This window comes from Hyperolius riggenbachi, chromosome 3 (genome assembly GCF_040937935.1).
Source record: "Hyperolius riggenbachi isolate aHypRig1 chromosome 3, aHypRig1.pri, whole genome shotgun sequence".
Classification (NCBI taxonomy): Eukaryota; Metazoa; Chordata; class Amphibia; order Anura; family Hyperoliidae; genus Hyperolius; species Hyperolius riggenbachi.
In genome coordinates, this window is record NC_090648.1 from 2321613 (window position 1) to 2346054 (window position 24442).

Genomic DNA, 24442 nt, shown 5'->3' on the forward strand with positions numbered 1-24442 from the left:
ACCTCTACCACCTCTTCCCTCTGTCCTATTATTGTCCTCCGCATCTCCCCCTGATATCTCACACATCCTGTAGCTTCATCACACCCTCACTATACCCCGACCTCTACCACCTCTTCCCTCTGTCCTATTATTGTCCTCCACATCTCCCCCTCATGTCTGACACATCCTGTAGCTTCATCACACCCTCACTATACCCCGACCTCTACCACCTCTTCCCTCTGTCCTATTATTGTCCTCCACATCTCCTCATGTCTCACACATCCTGTAGCTTCATCACACCCTCACTATACCCCGGCCTCTACCACCTCCTCCCTCTGTCCTATTATTGTCCTCCACATCTCATGTCTCACACATCCTGTAGCTTCATCACACCCTCACTATACCCCGACCGCTACCACCTCTTCCCTCTGTCCTATTACTGTCCTCCACATCTCCTCCTCATGTCTCACACATCCTGTAGCTTCATCACACCCTCACTATACCCAGACCTCTACCACCTCTTCCATCTGTCCTATTATTGTCCTCCACATCTCCTTCTCATGTCTCACACATCCTGTAGCTTCATCACACCCTCACTATACCCCGACCGCTACCACCTCTTCCCTCTGTCCTATTATTGTCCTCCACATCTCCCCCTCATGTCTCACACATCCTGTAACTTCATCACACCCTCACTATACCCCGACCTCTACCACCTCTTCCCTCTGTCCTATTATTGTCCTCCACATCTCCTCCTCATGTCTCGCACATCCTGTGGCTTCATCACACCCTCACTATACCCCGACCTCTACCACCTCTTCCCTCTGTCCTATTATCGTCCTCCACATCTCATGTCTCACACATCCTGTACCTTCATCACACCCTCACTATACCCCGACCTCTACCACCTCTTACCTCTGTCCTATTATTGTCCTCCACATCTCCCCCTCATGTCTCACACATCCTGTAGATTCATCACACCCTCACTATACCCCGACCTCTACCACCTCTTCCCTCTGTCCTATTATTGTCCTCCACATCTCCTGCTCATGTCTCACACATCCTGTAGCTTCATCACACCCTCACTATACCCCGACCTCTACCACCTCCTCCCTCTGTCCTATTACTGTCCTCCACATCTCCCCCTCATGTCTCACACATCCTGTAGCTTCATCACACCCTCACTATACCCCGACCTCTACCACCTCTTCCATCTGTCCTATTATTGTCCTCCACATCTCCTTCTCATGTCTCACACATCCTGTAGCTTCATCACACCCTCACTATACCCCGACCTCTACCACCTCTTCCCTCTGCCCTATTATTGTCCTCCACATCTCCTCATGTCTCACACATCCTGTAGCTTCATCACACCCTCACTATACCCCGGCCTCTACCACCTCTTCCCTCTGTCCTATTACTGTCTTCCACATCTCCCGCTCATGTCTCACACATCCTGTAGCTTCATCACACTCTCACTATACCCCGACCTCTACCACCTCCTCCCTCTGTCCTATTATTGTCCTCCACATCTCCCCCTCATGTCTCACACATCCTGTAGCTTCATCACACCCTCACTATACCCCGACCTCTACCACCTCTTACATCTGTCCTATTATTGTCCTCCACATCTCCTCATGTCTCACACATCCTGTAGCTTCATCACACCCTCACTATACCCCGGCCTCTACCACCTCTTCCCTCTGTCCTATTACTGTCTTCCACATCTCCCGCTCATGTCTCACACATCCTGTAGCTTCATCACACCCTCACTATACCCCGACCTCTACCACCTCTTCCATCTGTCCTATTATTGTCCTCCACATCTCCTCCTCATGTCTCACACATCCTGTAGCTTCATCACACCCTCACTATACCCCGACCTCTACCACCTCTTCCCTCTGTCCTATTATTGTCCTCCACATCTCCCCCTCATGTCTCACACATCCTGTAGCTTCATCACACCCTCACTATACCCCGACCTCTACCACCTCTTCCCTTTGTCCTATTATTGTCCTCTACATCTCATGTCTCGCACATCCTGTAGCTTCATCACACCCTCACTATACCCCGACCTCTACCACCTCTTCCCTCTGTCCTATTATTGTCCTCCACATCTCCCCCTCATGTCTCACACATCCTGTAGCTTCATCACACCCTCACTATACCCCGACCTCTACCACCTCCTCCCTCTGTCCTATTATTGTCCTCCACATCTCCCCCTCATGTCTCACACATCCTGTAGCTTCATCACACCCTCACTATACCCCGACCTCTACCACCTCTTCCCTCTGTCCTATTATTGTCCTCCACATCTCCCCCTCATGTCTCACACATCCTGTAGCTTCATCACACCCTCACTATACCCCGACCTCTACCACCTCTTCCCTCTGTCCTATTATTGTCCTCCACATCTCCTCCTCATGTCTCACACATCCTGTAGCTTCATCACACCCTCACTATACCCCGACCTCTACCACCTCTTCCCTCTGTCCTATTATTGTCCTCCACATCTCCTCCTCATGTCTCACACATCCTGTAGCTTCATCACACCCTCACTATACCCCGACCTCTACCACCTCTTCCCTCTGTCCTATTATTGTCCTCCACATCTCCCCCTCATGTCTCACACATCCTGTAGCTTCATCACACCCTCACTATACCCCGACCTCTACCACCTCTTCCCTCTGTCCTATTATTGTCCTCCACATCTCCCCCTCATGTCTCACACATCCTGTAGCTTCATCACACCCTCACTATACCCCGACCTCTACCACCTCTTCCATCTGTCCTATTATTGTCCTCCACATCTCCTCATGTCTCACACATCCTGTAGCTTCATCACACCCTCACTATACCCTGGCCTCTACCACCTCTTCCCTCTGTCCTATTACTGTCTTCCACATCTCCCGCTCATGTCTCACACATCCTGTAGCTTCATCACACCCTCACTATACCCCGACCTCTACCACCTCTTCCATCTGTCCTATTATTGTCCTCCACATCTCCTCCTCATGTCTCACACATCCTGTAGCTTCATCACACCCTCACTATACCCCGACCTCTACCACCTCTTCCCTCTGTCCTATTATTGTCCTCCACATCTCCCCCTCATGTCTCACACATCCTGTAGCTTCATCACACCCTCACTATACCCTGACCTCTACCACCTCCTCCCTCTGTCCTATTATTGTCCTCCACATCTCCTCATGTCTCACACATCCTGTAGCTTCATCACATCCTCACTATACCCCGACCTCTACCACCTCTTCCCTTTGTCCTATTATTGTCCTCTACATCTCATGTCTCGCACATCCTGTAGCTTCATCACACCCTCACTATACCCCGACCTCTACCACCTCTTCCCTCTGTCCTATTATTGTCCTCCACATCTCCCCCTCATGTCTCACACATCCTGTAGCTTCATCACACCCTCACTATACCCCGACCTCTACCACCTCCTCCCTCTGTCCTATTATTGTCCTCCACATCTCCCCCTCATGTCTCACACATCCTGTAGCTTCATCACACCCTCACTATACCCCGACCTCTACCACCTCTTCCATCTGTCCTATTATTGTCCTCCACATCTCCCCCTCATGTCTCACACATCCTGTAGCTTCATCACACCCTCACTATACCCCGACCTCTACCACGTCTTCCCTCTGTCCTATTATTGTCCTCCACATCTCCTCCTCATGTCTCACACATCCTGTAGCTTCATCACACCCTCACTATACCCCGACCTCTACCACCTCTTCCCTCTGTCCTATTATTGTCCTCCACATCTCCTCCTCATGTCTCACACATCCTGTAGCTTCATCACACCCTCACTATACCCCGACCTCTACCACCTCCTACCTCTGTCCTACTATTGTCCTCCACATCTCCTCCTCATGTCTCACACATCCTGTAGCTTCATCACACCCTCACTATACCCCGACCTCTACCACCTCTTCCCTCTGTCCTATTATTGTCCTCCACATCTCCCCCTCATGTCTCACACATCCCGTAGCTTCATCACACCCTCACTATACTCCGACCTCTACCACCTCTTCCCTCTGTCCTACTATTGTCCTCCACATCTCCTCATGTCTCACACATCCTATAGCTTCATCACATCCTCACTATACCCCGACCTCTACCACCTCTTCCATCTGTCCTATTATTGTCCTCCACATCTCCCCCTCATGTCTCACACATCCTGTAGCTTCATCACACCCTCACTATACCCCGACCTCTACCACCTCTTCCCTCTGTCCTATTATTGTCCTCCACATCTCCTCATGTCTCACACATCCTATAGCTTCATCACATCCTCACTATACCCCGACCTCTACCACCTCTTCCCTCTGTCCTATTACTGTCCTCCACATCTCCTCCTCATGTCTCACACCCTGTAGCTTCATCACACCCTCACTATACCCCGACCGCTACCACCTCTTCCCTCTGTCCTATTATTGTCCTCCACATTTCCCCCTCATGTCTCACACATCCTGTAGCTTCATCACACCCTCACTATACCCCGACCTCTACCACCTCTTCCCTCTGTCCTATTATTGTCCTCCACATCTCCCCCTCATGTCTCACACATCCTGTAGCTTCATCACACCCTCACTATACCCCGACCTCTACCACCTCTTCCATCTGTCCTATTATTGTCCTCCACATCTCCCCCTCATGTCTCACACATCCTGTAGCTTCATCACACCCTCACTATACCCCGACCTCTACCACCTCTTCCCTCTGCCCTATTATTGTCCTCCACATCTCCTCATGTCTCACACATCCTGTAGCTTCATCACACCCTCACTATACCCCGGCCTTTACCACCTCCTCCCTCTGTCCTATTATTGTCCTCCACATCTCATGTCTCACACATCCTGTAGCTTCATCACACCCTCACTATACCCCGACCTCTACCACCTCTTCCCTCTGCCCTATTATTGTCCTCCACATCTCCTCATGTCTCACACATCCTGTAGCTTCATCACACCCTCACTATACCTCGACCTCTACCACCTCTTCCCTCTGTCCTATTATTGTCCTCCACATCTCCCCCTCATGTCTCACACATCCTGTAACTTCATCACACCCTCACTATACCCCGACCTCTACCACCTCTTCCATCTGTCCTATTATTGTCCTCCACATCTCCCCCTCATGTCTCACACATCCTGTAGCTTCATCACACCCTCACTATACCCCGACCTCTACCACCTCTTCCCTCTGTCCTATTATTGTCCTCCACATCTCCTCCTCATGTCTCACACATCCTGTAGCTTCATCACACCCTCACTATACCCCGACCTCTACCACCTCCTCCCTCTGTCCTATTATTGTCCTCCACATCTCCCCCTCATGTCTGACACATCCTGTAGCTTCATCACACCCTCACTATACCCCGACCTCTACCACCTCTTCCCTCTGTCCTATTATTGTCCTCCACATCTCCCCCCCTCATGTCTCACACATCCTGTAGCTTCATCACACCCTCACTGTACCCCGACCTCTACCACCTCTTCCCTCTGTCCTATTATTGTCCTCCACATCTCCCCCTCATGTCTCACACATCCTGTAGCTTCATCACACCCTCACTATACCCCGACCTCTACCACCTCTTCCCTCTGTCCTACTATTGTCCTCCACATCTCCTCATGTCTCACACATCCTATAGCTTCATCACATCCTCACTATACCCCGGCCTCTACCACCTCTTCCCTCTGTCCTATTATTGTCCTCCGCATCTCCCCCTGATATCTCACACATCCTGTAGCTTCATCACACCCTCACTATACCCCGACCTCTACCACCTCTTCCCTCTGTCCTATTATTGTCCTCCACATCTCCCCCTCATGTCTGACACATCCTGTAGCTTCATCACACCCTCACTATACCCCGACCTCTACCACCTCTTCCCTCTGTCCTATTATTGTCCTCCACATCTCCTCATGTCTCACACATCCTGTAGCTTCATCACACCCTCACTATACCCCGGCCTCTACCACCTCCTCCCTCTGTCCTATTATTGTCCTCCACATCTCATGTCTCACACATCCTGTAGCTTCATCACACCCTCACTATACCCCGACCGCTACCACCTCTTCCCTCTGTCCTATTATTGTCCTCCACATCTCCTCCTCATGTCTCACACATCCTGTAGCTTCATCACACCCTCACTATACCCAGACCTCTACCACCTCTTCCATCTGTCCTATTATTGTCCTCCACATCTCCTTCTCATGTCTCACACATCCTGTAGCTTCATCACACCCTCACTATACCCCGACCTCTACCACCTCTTCCCTCTGTCCTATTATTGTCCTCCACATCTCCTCCTCATGTCTCGCACATCCTGTGGCTTCATCACACCCTCACTATACCCCGACCTCTACCACCTCTTCCCTCTGTCCTATTATCGTCCTCCACATCTCATGTCTCACACATCCTGTACCTTCATCACACCCTCACTATACCCCGACCTCTACCACCTCTTACCTCTGTCCTATTATTGTCCTCCACATCTCCCCCTCATGTCTCACACATCCTGTAGCTTCATCACACCCTCACTATACCCCGACCTCTACCACCTCTTCCCTCTGTCCTATTATTGTCCTCCACATCTCCTCCTCATGTCTCACACATCCTGTAGCTTCATCACACCCTCACTATACCCCGACCTCTACCACCTCCTCCCTCTGTCCTATTACTGTCCTCCACATCTCCCCCTCATGTCTCACACATCCTGTAGCTTCATCACACCCTCACTATACCCCGACCTCTACCACCTCTTCCATCTGTCCTATTATTGTCCTCCACATCTCCTTCTCATGTCTCACACATCCTGTAGCTTCATCACACCCTCACTATACCCCGACCTCTACCACCTCTTCCCTCTGCCCTATTATTGTCCTCCACATCTCCTCATGTCTCACACATCCTGTAGCTTCATCACACCCTCACTATACCCCGGCCTCTACCACCTCTTCCCTCTGTCCTATTACTGTCTTCCACATCTCCCGCTCATGTCTCACACATCCTGTAGCTTCATCACACTCTCACTATACCCCGACCTCTACCACCTCCTCCCTCTGTCCTATTATTGTCCTCCACATCTCCCCCTCATGTCTCACACATCCTGTAGCTTCATCACACCCTCACTATACCCCGACCTCTACCACCTCTTCCATCTGTCCTATTATTGTCCTCCACATCTCCCCCCCTCATGTCTCACACATCCTGTAGCTTCATCACACCCTCACTATACCCCGACCTCAACCACCTCTTCCCTCTGTCCTATTATTGTCCTCCACATCTCCTCCTCATGTCTCACACATCCTGTAGCTTCATCACACCCTCACTATACCCCGACCTCTACCACCTCTTCCCTCTGTCCTATTATTGTCCTCCACATCTCCTCCTCATGTCTCACACATCCTGTAGCTTCATCACACCCTCACTATACCCCGGCCTCTACCACCTCTTCCCTCTGTCCTATTACTGTCTTCCACATCTCCCGCTCATGTCTCACACATCCTGTAGCTTCATCACACCCTCACTATACCCCGACCTCTACCACCTCTTCCATCTGTCCTATTATTGTCCTCCACATCTCCTCCTCATGTCTCACACATCCTGTAGCTTCATCACACCCTCACTATACCCCGACCTCTACCACCTCTTCCCTCTGTCCTATTATTGTCCTCCACATCTCCCCCTCATGTCTCACACATCCTGTAGCTTCATCACACCCTCACTATACCCCGACCTCTACCACCTCTTCCCTTTGTCCTATTATTGTCCTCTACATCTCATGTCTCGCACATCCTGTAGCTTCATCACACCCTCACTATACCCCGACCTCTACCACCTCTTCCCTCTGTCCTATTATTGTCCTCCACATCTCCCCCTCATGTCTCACACATCCTGTAGCTTCATCACACCCTCACTATACCCCGACCTCTACCACCTCCTCCCTCTGTCCTATTATTGTCCTCCACATCTCCCCCTCATGTCTCACACATCCTGTAGCTTCATCACACCCTCACTATACCCCGACCTCTACCACCTCTTCCATCTGTCCTATTATTGTCCTCCACATCTCCCCCTCATGTCTCACACATCCTGTAGCTTCATCACACCCTCACTATACCCCGACCTCTGCCACCTCTTCCCTCTGTCCTATTATTGTCCTCCACATCTCCCCCTCATGTCTCACACATCCTGTAGCTTCATCACACCCTCACTATACCCCGACCTCTACCACCTCTTCCCTCTGTCCTATTATTGTCCTCCACATCTCCTCCTCATGTCTCACACATCCTGTAGCTTCATCACACCCTCACTATACCCCGACCTCTACCACCTCTTCCCTCTGTCCTATTATTGTCCTCCACATCTCCTCCTCATGTCTCACACATCCTGTAGCTTCATCACACCCTCACTATACCCCGACCTCTACCACCTCTTCCCTCTGTCCTATTATTGTCCTCCACATCTCCCCCTCATGTCTCACACATCCTGTAGCTTCATCACACCCTCACTATACCCCGACCTCTACCACCTCTTCCCTCTGTCCTATTATTGTCCTCCACATCTCCCCCTCATGTCTCACACATCCTGTAGCTTCATCACACCCTCACTATACCCCGACCTCTACCACCTCTTCCATCTGTCCTATTATTGTCCTCCACATCTCCTCATGTCTCACACATCCTGTAGCTTCATCACACCCTCACTATACCCCGGCCTCTACCACCTCTTCCCTCTGTCCTATTACTGTCTTCCACATCTCCCGCTCATGTCTCACACATCCTGTAGCTTCATCACACCCTCACTATACCCCGACCTCTACCACCTCTTCCATCTGTCCTATTATTGTCCTCCACATCTCCTCCTCATGTCTCACACATCCTGTAGCTTCATCACACCCTCACTATACCCCGACCTCTACCACCTCTTCCCTCTGTCCTATTATTGTCCTCCACATCTCCCCCTCATGTCTCACACATCCTGTAGCTTCATCACACCCTCACTATACCCTGACCTCTACCACCTCCTCCCTCTGTCCTATTATTGTCCTCCACATCTCCTCATGTCTCACACATCCTGTAGCTTCATCACATCCTCACTATACCCCGACCTCTACCACCTCTTCCCTTTGTCCTATTATTGTCCTCTACATCTCATGTCTCGCACATCCTGTAGCTTCATCACACCCTCACTATACCCCGACCTCTACCACCTCTTCCCTCTGTCCTATTATTGTCCTCCACATCTCCCCCTCATGTCTCACACATCCTGTAGCTTCATCACACCCTCACTATACCCCGACCTCTACCACCTCCTCCCTCTGTCCTATTATTGTCCTCCACATCTCCCCCTCATGTCTCACACATCCTGTAGCTTCATCACACCCTCACTATACCCCGACCTCTACCACCTCTTCCATCTGTCCTATTATTGTCCTCCACATCTCCCCCTCATGTCTCACACATCCTGTAGCTTCATCACACCCTCACTATACCCCGACCTCTACCACCTCTTCCCTCTGTCCTATTATTGTCCTCCACATCTCCTCCTCATGTCTCACACATCCTGTAGCTTCATCACACCCTCACTATACCCCGACCTCTACCACCTCTTCCCTCTGTCCTATTATTGTCCTCCACATCTCCTCCTCATGTCTCACACATCCTGTAGCTTCATCACACCCTCACTATACCCCGACCTCTACCACCTCCTACCTCTGTCCTACTATTGTCCTCCACATCTCCTCCTCATGTCTCACACATCCTGTAGCTTCATCACACCCTCACTATACCCCGACCTCTACCACCTCTTCCCTCTGTCCTATTATTGTCCTCCACATCTCCCCCTCATGTCTCACACATCCCGTAGCTTCATCACACCCTCACTATACTCCGACCTCTACCACCTCTTCCCTCTGTCCTACTATTGTCCTCCACATCTCCTCATGTCTCACACATCCTATAGCTTCATCACATCCTCACTATACCCCGACCTCTACCACCTCTTCCCTCTGTCCTATTATTGTCCTCCACATCTCCTCATGTCTCACACATCCTGTAGCTTCATCACACCCTCACTATACCCCGACCTCTACCACCTCTTCCATCTGTCCTATTATTGTCCTCCACATCTCCCCCTCATGTCTCACACATCCTGTAGCTTCATCACACCCTCACTATACCCCGACCTCTACCACCTCTTCCCTTTGTCCTATTATTGTCCTCTACATCTCATGTCTCGCACATCCTGTAGCTTCATCACACCCTCACTATACCCCGACCTCTACCACCTCTTCCCTCTGTCCTATTATTGTCCTCCACATCTCCCCCTCATGTCTCACACATCCTGTAGCTTCATCACACCCTCACTATACCCCGACCTCTACCACCTCCTCCCTCTGTCCTATTATTGTCCTCCACATCTCCCCCTCATGTCTCACACATCCTGTAGCTTCATCACACCCTCACTATACCCCGACCTCTACCACCTCTTCCATCTGTCCTATTATTGTCCTCCACATCTCCCCCTCATGTCTCACACATCCTGTAGCTTCATCACACCCTCACTATACCCCGACCTCTACCACCTCTTCCCTCTGTCCTATTATTGTCCTCCACATCTCCCCCTCATGTCTCACACATCCTGTAGCTTCATCACACCCTCACTATACCCCGACCTCAACCACCTCTTCCCTCTGTCCTATTATTGTCCTCCACATCTCTTCCTCATGTCTCACACATCCTGTAGCTTCATCACACCCTCACTATACCCCGACCTCTACCACCTCTTCCCTCTGTCCTATTATTGTCCTCCACATCTCCTCCTCATGTCTCACACATCCTGTAGCTTCATCACACCCTCACTATACCCCGACCTCTACCACCTCTTCCCTCTGTCCTACTATTGTCCTCCACATCTCCTCATGTCTCACACATCCTGTAGCTTCATCACACCCTCACTATACCCCGACCTCTACCACCTCTTCCATCTGTCCTATTATTGTCCTCCACATCTCCCCCTCATGTCTCACACATCCTGTAGCTTCATCACACCCTCACTATACCCCGACCTCTACCACCTCTTCCCTTTGTCCTATTATTGTCCTCTACATCTCATGTCTCGCACATCCTGTAGCTTCATCACACCCTCACTATACCCCGACCTCTACCACCTCTTCCCTCTGTCCTATTATTGTCCTCCACATCTCCTCATGTCTCACACATCCTGTAGCTTCATCACACCCTCACTATACCCCGACATCTACCACCTCTTCCATCTGTCCTATTATTGTCCTCCACATCTCCCCCTCATGTCTCACACATCCTGTAGCTTCATCACACCCTCACTATACCCCGACCTCTACCACCTCTTCCCTCTGTCCTATTATTGTCCTCCACATCTCCTCATGTCTCACACATCCTGTAGCTTCATCACATCCTCACTATACCCCGACCGCTACCACCTCTTCCCTCTGTCCTATTATTGTCCTCCACATCTCCCCCTCATGTCTCACACATCCCGTAGCTTCATCACACCCTCACTATACCCCGACCTCTACCACCTCTTCCCTCTGTCCTATTATTGTCCTCCACATCTCCCCCTCATGTCTCACACATCCTGTAGCTTCATCACACCCTCACTATACTCCGACCTCTACCACCTCCTACCTCTGTCCTATTATTGTCCTCCACATCTCCCCCTCATGTCTCACACATCCTGTAGCTTCATCACACCCTCACTATACTCCGACCTCTACCACCTCCTACCTCTGTCCTATTATTGTCCTCCACATCTCCTCCTCATGTCTCACACATCCTGTAGCTTCATCACACCCTCACTATACTCCAACCTCTACCACCTCCTACCTCTGTCCTATTATTGTCCTCCACATCTCCTCCTCATGTCTCACACATCCTGTAGCTTCATCACACCCTCACTATACCCAGACCTCTACCACCTCTTCCCTCTGTCCTATTATTGTCCTCCACATCTCCTCCTCATGTCTCACACATCCTGTAGCTTCATCACACCCTCACTATACCCCGACCTCTACCACCTCTTCCCTCTGTCCTATTATTGTCCTCCACATCTCCCCCTCATGTCTCACACATCCTGTAGCTTCATCACACCCTCACTATACCCCGACCTCTACCACCTCTTCCCTCTGTCCTATTATTGTCCTCCACATCTCCTCCTCATGTCTCACACATCCTGTAGCTTCATCACACCCTCACTATACCCCGACCTCTACCACCTCTTCCCTCTGTCCTATTATTGTCCTCCACATCTCCCCCTCATGTCTCACACATCCTGTAGCTTCATCACACCCTCACTATACCCCGACCTCTACCACCTCTTCCCTCTGTCCTATTATTGTCCTCCACATCTCCCCCTCATGTCTCACACATCCTGTAGCTTCATCACACCCTCACTATACCCCGACCTCTACCACCTCCTACCTCTGTCCTACTATTGTCCTCCACATCTCCTCATGTCTCACACATCCTGTAGCTTCATCACACCCTCACTATACCCTGACCTCTACCACCTCCTACCTCTGTCCTATTATTGTCCTCCACATCTCCTCCTCATGTCTCACACATCCTGTAGCTTCATCACACCCTCACTATACCCAGACCTCTACCACCTCTTCCCTCTGTCCTATTATTGTCCTCCACATCTCCTCCTCATTTCTCACACATCCTGTAGCTTCATCACACCCTCACTATACCCCGACCTCTACCACCTCTTCCCTCTGTCCTATTATTGTCCTCCACATCTCCCCCTCATGTCTCACACATCCTGTAGCTTCATCACACCCTCACTATACCCCGACCTCTACCACCTCTTCCCTCTGTCCTATTATTGTCCTCGACATCTCCTTCTCATGTCTCACACATCCTGTAGCTTCATCACATCCTCACTATACCCCGACCTCTACCACCTCTTCCCTCTGTCCTATTATTGTCCTCCACATCTCCTCCTCATGTCTCACACATCCTGTAGCTTCATCACACCCTCACTATACCCCGACCTCTACCACCTCTTCCATCTCTCCTATTATTGTCCTCCACATCTCCTTCTCATGTCTCACACATCCTGTAGCTTCATCACACCCTCACTATACCCCGACCTCTACCACCTCTTCCCTCTGTCCTATTATTGTCCTCCACCTCTCCCCCTCATGTCTCACACATCCTGTAGCTTCATCACACCCTCACTATACCCCGGCCTCTACCACCTCTTCCCTCTGTCCTATTATTGTCCTCCACATCTCCTCCTCATGTCTCACACATCCTGTAGCTTCATCACACCCTCACTATACCCCGACCTCTACCACCTCTTCCCTCTGTCCTATTATTGTCCTCCACATCTCCTCCTCATGTCTCACACATCCTGTAGCTTCATCACACCCTCACTATACCCCGACCTCTACCACCTCTTCCCTCTGTCCTATTATTGTCCTCCACATCTCCTCCTCATGTCTCACACATCCTGTAGCTTCATCACACCCTCACTATACCCCGGCCTCTACCACCTCTTCCCTCTGTCCTATTATTGTCCTCCACATCTCCCCCCCTCATGTCTCACACATCCTGTAGCTTCATCACACCCTCACTATACCTCGACCTCTACCACCTCTTCCATCTGTCCTATTATTGTCCTCCACATCTCCTTCTCATGTCTCACACATCCTGTAGCTTCATCACACCCTCACTATACCCCGACCTCTACCACCTCTTCCCTCTGTCCTATTATTGTCCTCCACCTCTCCCCCTCATGTCTCACACATCCTGTAGCTTCATCACACCCTCACTATACCCCGACCTCTACCACCTCTTCCCTCTGTCCTATTATTGTCCTCCACATCTCATGTCTCACACATCCTGTAGCTTCATCACACCCTCACTATACCCCGGCCTCTACCACCTCTTCCCTCTGTCCTATTATTGTCCTCCACATCTCCTCCTCATGTCTCACACATCCTGTAGCTTCATCACACCCTCACTATACCCCGACCTCTACCACCTCCTCCCTCTGTCCTATTGTCCTCCACATCTCCCCCTCATGTCTCACACATCCTGTAGCTTCATCACACCCTCACTATACCCCGACCTCTACCACCTCTTCCCTCTGTCCTATTATTGTCCTCCACATCTCCTCCTCATGTCTGACACATCCTGTAGCTTCATCACACCCTCACTATACCCCGACCTCTACCACCTCTTCCCTCTGTCCTATTATTGTCCTCCACATCTCCCCCTCATGTCTCACACATCCTGTAGCTTCATCACACCCTCACTATACCCCGACCTCTACCACCTCTTCCCTCTGTCCTATTATTGTCCTCCACATCTCCCCCTCATGTCTCACACATCCTGTAACTTCATCACACCCTCACTATACCCCGACCTCTACCACCTCTTCCTTCTGTCCTATTATTGTCCTCCACATCTCCTCCTCATGTCTCACACATCCAGTAGCTTCATCACACCCTCACTATACCCCGACCTCTACCACCTCTTCCCTCTGTCCTATTATTGTCCTCCACATCTCCCCCTCATGTCTCACACATCCTGTAGCTTCATCACACCCTCACTATACCCCGACCGCTACCACCTCTTCCCTCTGTCCTATTATTGTCCTCCACATCTCCCCCCCTCATGTCTCACACATCCTGTAGCTTCATCACACCCTCACTATACCTCGACCGCTACCACCTCTTCCCTCTGTCCTATTATTGTCCTCCACATCTCCCCCCCTCATGTCTCACACATCCTGTAGCTTCATCACACCCTCACTATACCCCGACCTCTACCACCTCTTCCCTCTGTCCTATTATTGTCCTCCACATCTCCCCCCCTCATGTCTCACACATCCTGTAGCTTCATCACACCCTCACTATACCCAGACCTCTACCACCTCCTACCTCTGTCCTATTATTGTCCTCCACATCTCCTTCTCATGTCTCACACATCCTGTAGCTTCATCACATCCTCACTATACCCCGACCGCTACCACCTCTTCCCTCTGTCCTATTATTGTCCTCCACATCTCCCCCTCATGTCTCACACATCCCGTAGCTTCATCACACCCTCACTATACCCCGACCTCTACCACCTCTTCCATCTGTCCTATTATTGTCCTCCACATCTCCTCCTCATGTCTCACACATCCTGTAGCTTCATCACACCCTCACTATACCCCGACCTCTACCACCTCCTCCCTCTGTCCTATTATTGTCCTCCACATCTCCCCCCCTCATGTCTCACACATCCTGTAGCTTCATCACACCCTCACTATACCCCGACCTCTACCACCTCTTCCCTCCGTCCTATTATTGTCCTCCACATCTCCTCCTCATGTCTCACACATCCTGTAGCTTCATCACACCCTCACTATACCCCGACCTCTACCACCTCTTCCCTCTGTCCTATTATTGTCCTCCACATCTCATGTCTCACACATCCTGTAGCTTCATCACACCCTCACTATACCCCGACCGCTACCACCTCTTCCCTCTGTCCTATTATTGTCCTCCACATCTCCCCCCCTCATGTCTCACACATCCTGTAGCTTCATCACACCCTCACTATACCCCGACCTCTACCACCTCTTCCCTCTGTCCTATTGTTGTCCTCCACATCTCCCCCCCTCATGTCTCACACATCCTGTAGCTTCATCACACCCTCACTATACCCCGACCTCTACCACCTCCTCCCTCTGTCCTATTATTGTCCTCCACATCTCCCCCTCATGTCTCACACATCCCTGTAGCTTCATCACACCCTCACTATACTCCGACCTCTACCACCTCCTACCTCTGTCCTATTATTGTCCTCCACATCTCCTCCTCATGTCTCACACATCCTGTAGCTTCATCACACCCTCACTATACCCAGACCTCTACCACCTCTTCCCTCTGTCCTATTATTGTCCTCCACATCTCCTCCTCATGTCTCACACATCCTGTAGCTTCATCACACCCTCACTATACCCAGACCTCTACCACCTCTTCCATCTGTCCTATTATTGTCCTCCACATCTCCTTCTCATGTCTCACACATCCTGTAGCTTCATCACACCCTCACTATACCCCGACCGCTACCACCTCTTCCCTCTGTCCTATTATTGTCCTCCACATCTCCCCCTCATGTCTCACACATCCTGTAACTTCATCACACCCTCAATATACCCCGACCTCTACCACCTCTTCCCTCTGTCCTATTATTGTCCTCCACATCTCCTCCTCATGTCTCGCACATCCTGTAGCTTCATCACACCCTCACTATACCCCGACCTCTACCACCTCTTCCCTCTGTCCTATTATCGTCCTCCACATCTCATGTCTCACACATCCTGTACCTTCATCACACCCTCACTATACCCCGACCTCTACCACCTCTTACCTCTGTCCTATTATTGTCCTCCACATCTCCCCCTCATGTCTCACACATCCTGTAGCTTCATCACACCCTCACTATACCCCGACCTCTACCACCTCTTCCTTCTGTCCTATTATTGTCCTCCACATCTCATGTCTCGCACATCCTGTAGCTTCATCACACCCTCACTATACCCCGACCTCTACCACCTCTTCCCTCTGTCCTATTATTGTCCTCCACATCTCCTCCTCATGTCTCACATCCTGTAGCTTCATCACACCCTCACTATACCCCGACCTCTACCACCTCTTCCCTCTGTCCTATTATTGTCCTCCACATCTCCCCCTCATGTCTCACACATCCTGTAGCTTCATCACACCCTCACTATACCCCGACCTCTACCACCTCTTCCATCTGTCCTATTATTGTCCTCCACATCTCCTTCTCATGTCTCACACATCCTGTAGCTTCATCACACCCTCACTATACCCCGACCTCTACCACCTCTTCCCTCTGCCCTATTATTGTCCTCCACATCTCCTCATGTCTCACACATCCTGTAGCTTCATCACACCCTCACTATACCCCGGCCTCTACCACCTCTTCCCTCTGTCCTATTACTGTCTTCCACATCTCCCGCTCATGTCTCACACATCCTGTAGCTTCATCACACTCTCACTATACCCCGACCTCTACCACCTCCTCCCTCTGTCCTATTATTGTCCTCCACATCTCCCCCTCATGTCTCACACATCCTGTAGCTTCATCACACCCTCACTATACCCCGACCTCTACCACCTCTTCCCTCTGTCCTATTATTGTCCTCCACATCTCCCCCTCATGTCTCACACATCCTGTAGCTTCATCACACCCTCACTATACCCCGACCTCTACCACCTCTTCCCTCTGTCCTATTATAGTCCTCCACATCTCCTCCTCATGTCTCACACATCCTGTAGCTTTATCACACCCTCACTATACCCCGACCTCTACCACCTCTTCCCTCTGTCCTATTATTGTCCTCCACATCTCCCCCTCATGTCTCACACATCCTGTAGCTTCATCACACCCTCACTATACCCCGACCTCTACCACCTCTTCCCTTTGTCCTATTATTGTCCTCTACATCTCATGTCTCGCACATCCTGTAGCTTCATCACACCCTCACTATACCCCGACCTCTACCACCTCTTCCCTCTGTCCTATTATTGTCCTCCACATCTCCCCCTCATGTCTCACACATCCTGTAGCTTCATCACACCCTCACTATACCCCGACCTATACCACCTCTTCCCTCTGTCCTATTATTGTCCTCCACATCTCCCCCTCATGTCTCACACATCCTGTAGCTTCATCACACCCTCACTATACCCCGACCTCTACCACCTCTTCCCTCTGTCCTATTATTGTCCTCCACATCTCCTCCTCATGTCTCACACATCCTGTAGCTTCATCACACCCTCACTATACCCCGACCTCTACCACCTCTTCCCTCTGTCCTACTATTGTCCTCCACATCTCCTCATGTCTCACACATCCTATAGCTTCATCACATCCTCACTATACCCCGACCTCTACCACCTCTTCCCTCTGTCCTATTATTGTCCTCCACATCTCCTCATGTCTCACACATCCTGTAGCTTCATCACACCCTCACTATACCCCCACCTCTACCACCTCTTCCCTCTGTCCTATTATAGTCCTCCACATCTCCTCATGTCTCACACATCCTGTAGCTTCATCACATCCTCACTATACCCCGACCGCTACCACCTCTTCCCTCTGTCCTATTATTGTCCTCCACATCTCCCCCTCATGTCTCACACATCCTGTAGCTTCATCACACCCTCACTATACTCCGACCTCTACCACCTCCTACCTCTGTCCTATTATTGTCCTCCACATCTCCCCCTCATGTCTCACACATCCTGTAGCTTCATCACACCCTCACTATACTCCGACCTCTACCACCTCCTACCTCTGTCCTATTATTGTCCTCCACATCTCCTCCTCATGTCTCACACATCCTGTAGCTTCATCACACCCTCACTATACCCAGACCTCTACCACCTCTTCCCTCTGTCCTATTATTGTCCTCCACATCTCCTCCTCATGTCTCACACATCCTGTAGCTTCATCACACCCTCACTATACCCCGACCTCTACCACCTCTTCCCTCTGTCCTATTATTGTCCTCCACATCTCCTTCTCATGTCTCACACATCCTGTAGCTTCATCACATCCTCACTATACCCCGACCTCTACCACCTCTTCCCTCTGTCCTATTATTGTCCTCCACATCTCCTCCTCATGTCTCACACATCCTGTAGCTTCATCACACCCTCACTATACCCCGACCTCTACCACCTCTTCCATCTCTCCTATTATTGTCCTCCACATCTCCTTCTCATGTCTCACACATCCTGTAGCTTCATCACACCCTCACTATACCCCGACCTCTACCACCTCTTCCCTCTGTCCTATTATTGTCCTCCACCTCTCCCCCTCATGTCTCACACATCCTGTAGCTTCATCACACCCTCACTATACCCCGGCCTCTACCACCTCTTCCCTCTGTCCTATTATTGTCCTCCACATCTCCTCCTCATGTCTCACACATCCTGTAGCTTCATCACACCCTCACTATACCCCGACCTCTACCACCTCCTCCCTCTGTCCTATTATTGTCCTCCACATCTCCCCCTCATGTCTCACACATCCTGTAGCTTCATCACACCCTCACTATACCCCGACCTCTACCACCTCCTCCCTCTGTCCTATTATTGTCCTCCACATCTCCCCCTCATGTCTCACACATCCTGTAGCTTCATCACACCCTCACTATACCCCGACCTCTACCACCTCTTCCCTCTGTCCTATTATTGTCCTCCACATCTCCTCCTCATGTCTCACACATCCTGTAGCTTCATCACACCCTCACTATACCCCGACCTCTACCACCTCCTCCCTCTGTCCTATTATTGTCCTCCACATCTCCCCCTCATGTCTCACACATCCTGTAGCTTCATCACACCCTCACTATACCCCGACCTCTACCACCTCTTCCCTCTGTCCTATTATTGTCCTCCACATCTCCTCCTCATGTCTGACACATCCTGTAGCTTCATCACATCCTCACTATACCCCGACCTCTACCACCTCTTCCCTCTGTCCTATTATTGTCCTCCACATCTCCCCCTCATGTCTCACACATCCTGTAACTTCATCACACCCTCACTATACCCCGACCTCTACCACCTCTTCCTTCTGTCCTATTATTGTCCTCCACATCTCCTCCTCATGTCTCACACATCCAGTAGCTTCATCACACCCTCACTATACCCCGACCTCTACCACCTCTTCCCTCTGTCCTATTATTGTCCTCCACATCTCCTCCTCATGTCTCACACATCCTGTAGCTTCATCACACCCTCACTATACCCCGACCTCTACCACCTCTTCCCTCTGTCCTATTATTGTCCTCCACATCTCATGTCTCACACATCCTGTAGCTTCATCACACCCTCACTATACCCCGACCGCTACCACCTCTTCCCTCTGTCCTATTATTGTCCTCCACATCTCCCCCCCTCATGTCTCACACATCCTGTAGCTTCATCACACCCTCACTATACCCCGACCTCTACCACCTCTTCCCTCTGTCCTATTATTGTCCTCCACATCTCCCCCCCTCATGTCTCACACATCCTGTAGCTTCATCACACCCTCACTATACCCCGACCTCTACCACCTCCTCCCTCTGTCCTATTATTGTCCTCCACATCTCCCCCCCTCATGTCTCACACATCCTGTAGCTTCATCACACCCTCACTATACCCCGACCTCTACCACCTCCTCCCTCTGTCCTATTATTGTCCTCCACATCTCCTCCTCATGTCTCACACATCCTGTAGCTTCATCACACCCTCACTATACCCCGACCTCTACCACCTCTTCCCTCTGTCCTATTACTGTCCTCCACATCTCCTCCTCATGTCTCACACATCCTGTAGCTTCATCACACTCTCACTATACCCTGACCTCTTCCACCTCTTCCCTCTGTCCTATTCTTGTCCTCCACATCTCCCCCTCATGTCTCACACATCCTGTAGCTTCATCACACCCTCACTATACCCCGACCTCTACCACCTCTTCCCTCTGTCCTATTATTGTCCTCCACATCTCCCCCTCATGTCTCACACATCCTGTAGCTTCATCACACCCTCACTATACCCCGACCGCTACCACCTCTTCCCTCTGCCCTATTATTGTCCTCCACATCTCCTCATGTCTCACACATCCTGTAGCTTCATCACACCCTCACTATACCCCGACCTCTACCACCTCTTCCCTCTGTCCTATTATTGTCCTCCACATCTCCTTCTCATGTCTCACACATCCTGTAGCTTCATCACACCCTCACTATACCCCGACCTCTACCACCTCTTCCCTCTGTCCTATTATTGTCCTCCACATCTCCCCCTCATGTCTCACACATCCTGTAACTTCATCACACCCTCACTATACCCCGACCTCTACCACCTCTTCCCTCTGTCCTACTATTGTCCTCCACATCTCCTCATGTCTCACACATCCTATAGCTTCATCACATCCTCACTATACCCCGACCTCTACCACCTCTTCCCTCTGTCCTATTATTGTCCTCCACATCTCCTCATGTCTCACACATCCTGTAGCTTCATCACACCCTCACTATACTCCGACCTCTACCACCTCTTCCCTCTGTCCTATTATTGTCCTCCACATCTCCTCATGTCTCACACATCCTGTAGCTTCATCACACCCTCACTATACTCCGACCTCTACCACCTCTTCCCTCTGTCCTATTATTGTCCTCCACATCTCCTCCTCATGTCTCACACATCCTGTAGCTTCATCACACCCTCACTATACCCCGGCCTCTACCACCTCTTCCCTCTGTCCTATTATTGTCCTCCACATCTCCTCCTCATGTCTCACACATCCTGTAGCTTCATCACACCCTCACTATACCCCGACCTCTACCACCTCTTCCCTCTGTCCTATTATTGTCCTCCACATCTCCTCCTCATGTCTCACACATCCTGTAGCTTCATCACACCCTCACTATACCCCGACCTCTACCACCTCTTCCCTCTGTCCTATTATTGTCCTCCACATCTCCCCCCCTCATGTCTCACACATCCTGTAGCTTCATCACACCCTCACTATACCCCGACCTCTACCACCTCTTCCCTCTGTCCTATTATTGTCCTTCACATCTCCTCATGTCTCACACATCCTGTAGCTTCATCACACCCTCACTATACCCCGACCTCTACCACCTCTTCCCTCTGTCCTATTATTGTCCTCCGCATCTCCTCCTCATGTCTCACACATCCTGTAGCTTCATCACACCCTCACTATACCCCGACCTCTACCACCTCTTCCCTCTGTCCTATTATTGTCCTCCACATCTCCTCATGTCTCACACATCCTGTAGCTTCATCACATCCTCACTATACCCCGACCTCTACCACCTCTTCCCTCTGTCCTATTATTGTCCTCCACATCTCCCCCTCATGTCTCACACATCCTGTAGCTTCATCACACCCTCACTATACCCCGACCTCTACCACCTCCTCCCTCTGTCCTATTATTGTCCTCCACATCTCCCCCTCATGTCTCACACATCCTGTAGCTTCATCACACCCTCACTATACCCCGACCTCTACCACCTCTTCCCTCTGTCCTATTATTGTCCTCCACATCTCCCCCTCATGTCTCACACATCCTGTAGCTTCATCACACCCTCACTATACCCCGACCTCTACCACCTCTTCCCTCTGTCCTATTATTGTCCTCCACATCTCCCCCTCATGTCTCACACATCCTGTAGCTTCATGACACCCTCTTCTGCTCTCTAGCCTCTCCCTTCTATCCTCCTCTCCCGTCCATCTCATATACATCGCTCCTCTGCCATCTATCCTCTTCTGCTTTCAAGCCTCTCCCTTCTATCCTCCTCTCCCGTCCATCTCCTATACATCGCTCCTCTGCTCTCTATCCTCTTCTGCTCTCTTGCCTCTCCCTTCTATCCTCTCCTATACATCTCTTCAGTCTACATTGAGCTGATGTCTCTTCCCTGATCTGTGCTCTGTCTGCAGTCCGCCTTGTCCTACACCCACCCATCCCGCTCGGCATCTCCTGGAGGATACAGCCATGGAACTCCTCCCCAGCAGCCTCACACGGTAAGAGATGACTGTGACTGTCACCTTTTGTGATGTTCTTCAGGCTGTATGTGTGATTGCCATTGTGTTTCTCCTCAGTCTGGATTCCAGGCGTCTCCGCAGCAGTCAGCTCGTCTTCCCTTCATGCAGCATGGACAGAATCAGCGCTTCTACCACAAATAGAGCCACCACCTTTCCATGGCCTCAACAATGTTTTTATTGTAAATATGATCCCCTGTGCTGTGACTCTTGTGTGGTCACCTCAGACCTCCCCATGCATCCAAATGACTTTCAGGCACTTAGATGAGTAAGTCAGCTTTTTTTCCTGGGTGTCCCCACTTCTTAAAGCTCATTTTGAACCTGCAGCCAGCAGCCCAGATGGTGACTCTAACATTTGTGTGGAGCGCACGCTAAGCTACCTGTAGATGTAACTGTCCCCTGCAGAATTATAGAGAGGAAGTCCCTCCTCCTCTCCTGATGGACCGACCCCAGCAGAATCATAGAGGAAGCTCCTCCTCCTGCCCCGATAGGCCTACCCCTGCAGAACTATAGAGAGGAAGTCCCTCCCCCCCGTCCTGATGGGCCTACCACTGCAGGATAATAAAGAGGAAGCACTTCCTCCCCTTATCCTAATGGACCGTCCCCTGCAGAATCAGAGGAAGTCCCTCCTCCCCTATCCTGACGGACCGTCCTCAGGAGAATTATAAAGAGGATGTCCCTCCTCCCCTGTCCTGATAGGCTGACCCCAGCAGAATCCTAAAGAAGTCATTTTCCTGTCCTGATGGGCCATCCGCTGCAGAATCATAAAGAGGAAGTCCTCCCTCCTCCTCCCTTGTCCTGATGGGCCTTCCTCCGCAGAATCCTAAAGAGGAAGTCCTCCCTCCTCCTCCCCTGATGGGCCTTCCTCCGCAGAATCGGAAAATTGGGCGCTTGGATTGGGAAAGAATTGTTTGGGAAGAAGTAATTGTATGTTTTATAGAAAGTTTATGCTCTCTGCTGCATAGCACATTGCTATATTTAGTATGATTTCCGCAGCATTAAGAATCCGGTCAGTGGCTTCTGCTGTGATACAATAAAAGCTCTTAATGGAGAATCCCCACCGTCTCTGTGTGTGTATGTTTTATAGGCTTCTGGAGGGCCTCATCACACACACTCTGTCTCATCGCTGTCCTTATCTGTGGGGGGGGGGGGGGGGGACCTGTCAGAGCTCACATTTACACAAACAGTCATCACCCTCCTCTCATCTGCTCTGGAGGGGGGGGGGGGGTCCTGTCAGAACTCACATTTACACAAACAGTCATCACCCTCTTCTCATCCGCTCTGGGGGGGGGGGGGGGGGGGGGGGGGGGGACCTGTCAGAGCTCACATTTACACAAACAGTCATCACCCTCCTCTCATCCGCTCTGGAGGGGTGGACCTGTCAGAGCTCACATTTACACAAACAGTCATCACCCTCCTCATCTGCTCTGGAGAGGGGGGGGGGGGGGGGGACCTGTCAGAGCTCACATTTACACAAACAGTTATCACCCTCCTCTCATCCGCTCTGGAAGGGGGGGGGGGACCTGTCAGAGCTGACATTTACATAAACAGTCATCACCCTCCTCTCATCCGCTCTGGGGGGGGGGACCTGTCAGAGCTCACATTTACATAAACAGTCATCACCCTCCTCTCATCCGCTCGGGGGGGGGGGGGGGGGGGGGACCTGTCAGAGCTCACATTTACATAAACAGTCATCACCCTCCTCTCATCCGCTCTGGAGGGGGGGGGTGGACCTGTCAGAGCTCACATTTACATAAACAGTCATCACCCTCCTCTCATCCGCTCTGGAGGGGGGGGGGG

The 24442-nt window shown here is 51.0% G+C and overlaps 1 protein-coding gene across 2 annotated transcripts in view; it reads left to right on the plus strand.

Annotated features, from left to right (window-relative positions):
• The window catches only part of GPS2 (G protein pathway suppressor 2), a 161687-nt gene extending 137987 nt beyond the window's left edge, over positions 1-23700 (plus strand). For both annotated transcript variants that reach the window (XM_068273805.1, XM_068273803.1), the window contains 2 exons: positions 22541-22624; positions 22703-23700. In XM_068273805.1, coding sequence (XP_068129906.1) covers positions 22541-22624; positions 22703-22786 — 168 coding nt within the window. In that variant the 3' untranslated portion in view covers positions 22787-23700. The remainder of the gene's footprint in view (positions 1-22540; positions 22625-22702) is intronic.
• The last annotated feature ends 742 nt before the right edge of the window (positions 23701-24442 follow it).